The sequence below is a fragment of the Cyprinodon variegatus genome, unplaced genomic scaffold (assembly GCF_000732505.1).
Source record: "Cyprinodon variegatus isolate N-32 unplaced genomic scaffold, C_variegatus-1.0 Scaffold1914, whole genome shotgun sequence".
NCBI classification, from domain to species: Eukaryota; Metazoa; Chordata; class Actinopteri; order Cyprinodontiformes; family Cyprinodontidae; genus Cyprinodon; species Cyprinodon variegatus.
The window spans coordinates 25,183-31,320 of NW_015152367.1; the positions used below are offsets into that span (position 1 = coordinate 25,183).

Here is a 6,138-nt window from a genome sequence, read left to right on the forward strand (position 1 = left end):
AAAATGTTTAATAAAGATACTCATGATTTTGGACACAAGGAATGTTTGTTTCATATTTTATTGTTTAAAGAATAAATATGAGGATCTCAGAGTTTGTATGTTGACGTCCATCTAAAAAACACAAAAACGTGTGTTAAGTCTGTTATTTTAGCCAGAGGTTGAATAATTAACATTTTCTACCGTTCCCAAAGGAGGGGAAACATTTAGGCCTTATTATTACTACAGTTATGAGTTTTAAATTCACCCAATGGGCTGCAGCAACAAAAATATTTAAAAGATTGAAATTTACAATTAAAACACTGGAGGATGTCCTCTTTAGATCGCATTTTCTCACCGTCAGTCAGAGTCTGGTATGGAGTTCAGGAACAACTCGATGTATCTTTGTCCTGAAAATAAAAAAAAAGTATAAATGATTCTGGCACCAACAAAGAGTTCTTAGTGATCAATAAATCCTGAATCTTTTTTTTTTGTTCAAATCCCATAAATAAATGAAAAATGATCCATAGTTAGAATTGGGTGATAAAAAATCCATGATTGTTTATCATTGATTTTTGATGACATGGTTGATTTCTAAACTCTTAACACCGTTTTGATGCTTGGCTGCAACACTAACATCAAAAGACTAAAGCTTCTGGGACTTAGCCACGATTACAGATAAATCCTTAGAATTTGTTTTCAGGATATTTACATAAAGTGATCATTTTAATTTAAAAACATGCTTTTAATCAGGAATCTATTATCAAGTGTTTCTGATAGTATTGCATTAAATGTATGCTGAGTTAAGGGGCACATAGTTTCAATGAAAAAAAAATTAGGTTTTGTTGTTAAAAGTCACAACATAAATTAACCCTTGTTTATGCAAACTGCAGTATTAGTTCTGTGGTTTCCAAAGGGCTTAACCTGTTTTTCCTTTGAATAAACAGTTTCAACTAAAATTAGGTTCCTCAATGGCAGGGGTTGGCAACCCACGGCTCTTTAATGCACACCTGGCGATTTTTCAAAAATGTATGAAAATGAACAGAAAATAGATTTATTTTTGTTGAATATGGTGTGCAGGAGGTCAAACAAACATTAGGTGTCCAATACTGTAAAGAAAAAAATTGTATAATAAAAAAAAAAAAAAATGAAAACATTTCTGTGAATGAAGATTTGTGTCATAGCCTGCAGCCAGGTTCCAGGCAGGTGCTTTTGTAAACAAACCAGCAGATGTGTCTCAGGCCATGGATATCCAGGGAAAAAAGCAAGATAGCTGATGAGAACAGAGGATTCAAAGAAGAACGGACCGAATCATTTCCTTTTATTACCAAAGCGGAAGGATTGCCTGCATTTTTGCTTTGTAATGAGAGTTTGTCAAAAAATAAAAAGTAATATGGAAAGGCATTTCCATGAAAGGCGTGCTAAATATGCGGCCGACCACCAAGAAGGGAGTGAGAGGAAAAATTGCAATTGCTGAACTTCTGAATAAATTGCAGAAAAGATAGATTTAAGCAGAGGATTGCGTCTCTAAACTCCACTACTGCTGCTAGTTTAGTTGCACACATGTCCAACAGGTAGCGCTCTGATGCAGGGAGGTGAACTTTCATTTTTTCCCCAAATCCTCAAAATAAAAATAACACCATAAATCTGATTTCTTTATCATGTTTCTATAATTTCATCAATGCAACAAAACTAATGGAATTTATAAAGGCATCAAATATCGTACAGCACAGCAGTCACATTATCAGTCGATTTTCAGTCGATGACCTAAAGATAAGTGCCACAAACTGACGAACCCCCAAAAATATATTTAATTATTTCACTCTATATTTATGTACAAATATAAAGGGAAATATTTATAATAATTTATTCATCATTTCAAATGTGTTTTCAATTATTCAAAGATTTTGTTATTTATATTTTAATGGTATATTTGCCGTGATATTGGGGCCCTCCATATACTTCAGGAATCACACCACAGTTGGAAAAAATCACCTTGTGAGCACCACTTAGAGAACCTCACAGTAAAGTCTCTCCTGACCTGCTTTGAGCACGATTCACAGCCAGACATCACCTTCTAACAGCGTTCCTCACCTATCTTCATTCCTCCTGGTCAAACGCCTTTTGATTTGCTGATTTTCACTGATTTTCTGGATAAATCCGGTACAATATCTTCCTTTTAGTTGAGTCCAGGACCACTTCTGAAGCCAACCCTTTAAGTTCCACCTTTGTCACAGACATCATGCCATTTCCTCCGATCACCCTGAAGGGCGTTCATTGTCAGGTCACTGCGGAGCTGACGTGGTTTTAGACGTACAGTGTGAGCAGGTAGATCGCATCAGAGTGTCGGGTCGCAGTGTGAGAACATACATCGTGAGCTGTGAACTCAAACTATACCACAAAACCGCAGGGTTTGCTGTAGCTGCGTGCAATGATTGAAAAAGAAAAAAAAAACGTGTATGCCGTCCAGAATGTAGCAGCAGACACTGAGCCCTTGTCTGCCACCAGGGGGCGCAGCCATTTTACCTGTAAGCATAAAACTTCCTAATGACCATCTCTGAAATTTATTTAGAAACAGTGCTTCTTAGGGCTGCAACTAATTGCAACGATTCTTTTGCAAATCAATTAATCTCTTGATTACTTTTTTAATCAATCAATAATCAGATAGCCAAAGGTTCCTTTTTACAAATCAAACCAGGGGAAACGCATTTTTCCACTTGAGGAGTTCTGGATAGAACATATTGACAGAATGTTTTTATTTTTTTAATCTTAAATGCAAAATATTTATTTAGATTTCTTTTAAAATCTTGGTATAATTACTGCTCCAAGTGGGTCGCTCTGTCAGCTGAAAGCATCTTAACGATTAATCAATTACTAAATTAGTTGAAGATCATTTCAATAAATGATTAATCCGATTGTTTCAGCCCCAGTACTCTAAGGAGAATCTGCGTAATTTTTGATTAATTTAACAGTTCTTATGTAATTTGTTCATTGTAAACAGCGCTTTTCTTTCTAGTTTTCGCTTTAAGGTTCCTACCCATGTTCATACGATCCTTGGACATGGCGTCCACTGCGTCCCTGTGGCTGTGGAAGAAGACGTCGGCCTCTCCGCTCGGCCTCCCGTCAGGTCCAAACTCCACCAGGATCTTGGACACGGCGAGAGGAGAAAAGAACTGTAGGAGGACAAAAGGACACGCTGTGGCTCTGATGTCTCCAACAATTCATGTCACATTGAAATGGTTGATTTTTGCAGCACCTTCGCGATGTCTTCTCCAGAAACCTGGAAGGGAAGTCCTCTCATGTGGATGTAATGCGTTGCCACATCTGAGATCTGATGGGAAACTGATTCACCACAAATAAAGACCGATTAGATCCAAGCATAGATCTATAAAACTAAGTCCTGCTATTCTCCTCACCCGCTCTATGGTTCATCTGGGAGTCAGTAACTGATCTCCTGCTCGCCGGCTGGGATAGATTCGGCTTCATTGTCCTCCTCCTCCTCTGGGCGGTCTGGATGTCGTCCATGCTGCTGGGGAACACCTCTATATATCTGCACAAGAACAAAGAGATATAATATCAAATCTCCAAAATATTTCCATCATTATCTTAACATTTACATCTTTGTCTTATTTTTTTCCTAAAGATCTGGTCTAGACTGGGAACTTTCCCTAACAAAGTTTTAGAAGCAGAGTAAAAAGTGCAGGTTTTGGTTCCGCCAGACTAGAACGTGTTTACCGTGTTTTTTTTTTTTTTTTTACATGGCTTTCAAACTGTAAACATGACTTCTTCTGACCTTTTTTTTCCTGCAAATGTTTCATAAATGATAACAGCTGTGCCATCCTCTCTCCATGTTCAGGAGAATGGAGCTCCACCAGATGCTCAATGTGTGGAAATGATCAAACTATGGTAACTTTTCAGACAAAGAGAAATGTCAACCTTTTGAGAAGACACCAAAAAAATATATTTTAATGTATGGGGAAAAAAAGATAAAAAGTTTGCAGTCTAAAGACAAAAACACTAAAAAAGTTATTTCTTGCATTTTTTTTTTTATTATTTCTATGCAAATGGCTCAAATTCTCATCTTTATACCAAAATCGTTCCTCAGCCAGTATGGAGGCCTCGAGTCACCCGTCTCTGCTGGGCTAAAACAAACATTTTCTACTGACAATAATAACATCTGACTCAAAATGATGAACCCAGGGGAGTATCTTGTGTTTTTAAATCAGCACTGATGTATTTATTTTAGTGGTTTGGACCAGACCTGACCTGCAGTGACTTACCTGTGACCTATGAGCTCTCTGTCTTTCTGCAGAGCTTTACTGGCTTCTTCCTGAGAGGAAAACTGCACATATGCTTGACCAGAGTTTCTCCCCCTGTTGTTGCTGAGGATGGTGATCCCGTTTTCAGCTATATTCAAACCTGAGTTCAGGAAACAAGAAAACAAGCTGCGGCCATCACAAACATGCAGAGCTTTAAGGAAAAATACAAAATAAAAAAGGAAACTACATGATGGAGAGATTATTATCACTTTATTCTTTAAAGTATGCATATTTTAATATATCAAACTTGTTTAAACTTAAATACTCCTTTTTAAAATATTTTTTTATGTCTATTGGATTCTTTTTTCTTTTTTTTTTTTATCTTTAATGATGAAATGAAAAGCGAGTCTACCTGAGAAGAAGTGAGCGATGTCGTCCTCTGTGCAGGAGTAAGGCAGCCCTCTGAGCAGCACCACGCCGTCCTCTGCTCCGGCCTCGCCGGCTTTCTTCAGGATCACCTCGGCGTCGCCGTTTGTCACTTCATACACTGATGAACCAACAGAACATCACAGTATTTACTCAAACAAAATGCTGCCTGGAGGTGTTTTTAATAAAGAGGGTCAGCAAGAGAAGAATTATTTGATTTCATTTTCTCTGCACTAGCATCCAATAAAACCGCCACTGCTCTGGAAATACAGCCAAACCCAGCTGCTTTTTCTGAGCAGAGAAACACTTCCATTAATAAACAAGCGTTCAAATGACAAAAACACCCCAGAGTTGTTGTTTATTTTTTTTTTATCTTTCTGGAGACCCTTTATGTTTTTCTTGGAAATCTTAGCTGTTTTTTTAAGATAAAAACCAGCAAATCATCAGAAGCATTTCAATCAAAAATCTCCAATAACTTTATTTTTATAGTTCATTTTAAAAAAGCACTGAACTGATTTAGTAAGATGAAATTTGCCTAAAATCTGCTGCCTTTTTAGATGAAGTGGTGCTGCATGCCCAACTGGAGTGAAATTAAGCTTAAAAACCAACAATCACCAAGGTATCAATCCTTTTAACAAAAAAAAATAACAATAATCTTGAGTGTATATGAAGAGTTTTAGTAAATGATGAAATAATGATGAAGAGTTAATGATGAAAAAGATTCAAACATGAAGCTATAGTCATTCACTTTAAAACTTTTCCCTCGTTCAATCTAACTGAGAACTTGCAAAACTCAAGAAAATTTAGAAAAACAAGAACAGAGGTATTATTAACCCTATTTTCTTGTGTTAGATTCACAGGACTTCATTCTAAAAAGGTTAGAAGGAGAGGCAGGTGGTTCTTAGAGCCCGTCCCAGTTCCCACAGCTGTTATTAACTGCAGCTCCTGTATTGAACTGTCAGTGATGATGCTCCCCATCCCAGAACAGGACCAAAAGATTGAAATTGAAAAAAAATATAAAAGGTATAAAAAGAAAACAAGTGTTTAGATTTTTCAGTTTCCTTCTTGTTTTTTTTCTTTCAGGCAAACTTTACTCCAATTTATCTCCAATTTAGCAAATCTGAAGCCTCCCTGAAGCAGGAGAATGTTTTATGATCTGATGGAACAAAAGGGCAGATTATTGGCAGTTGTTTTAATAGCACCTCTCCATACTATGAACAGTGAAGTTAAGCATGACAAAGGCAGCATCATGCATAGGGAGGGGAATCGAAAACCGGTTCCTGTTCAGCACTGGTTCCGTGTGTTCCAATTCCATGGCACCGATTGGCAGCTCGCTTAACGATTCTCTTAATGATTCCAGGCAGCACCAGAGCCTAGCGCTGGGCAGCACGACTTACGTTACGCACACGGCATTCAGTAAGCAGGTACGACGTGACCAGACGTAAGTTTAGAAAAGCAAAACAAAAGCGGTCAAAGC

At 37.4% G+C, this 6,138-nt stretch overlaps 1 protein-coding gene across 1 annotated transcript in view; it reads right to left on the reverse strand.

Moving 5' to 3' along the window:
* Window positions 1-6,138, reverse strand: part of LOC107104841 (G-rich sequence factor 1-like) — a 10,937-nt gene continuing 4,799 nt past the window's right edge. The window contains exons 4-10 of the mRNA XM_015404960.1: window positions 4,648-4,782; window positions 4,257-4,395; window positions 3,393-3,526; window positions 3,233-3,318; window positions 3,014-3,149; window positions 335-386; window positions 1-111 (exon numbers count right to left, since the gene is read on the reverse strand). Of these exons, the coding sequence (XP_015260446.1) occupies window positions 337-386; window positions 3,014-3,149; window positions 3,233-3,318; window positions 3,393-3,526; window positions 4,257-4,395; window positions 4,648-4,782 (680 nt within the window). The 3' untranslated portion in view covers window positions 1-111; window positions 335-336. The remainder of the gene's footprint in view (window positions 112-334; window positions 387-3,013; window positions 3,150-3,232; window positions 3,319-3,392; window positions 3,527-4,256; window positions 4,396-4,647; window positions 4,783-6,138) is intronic.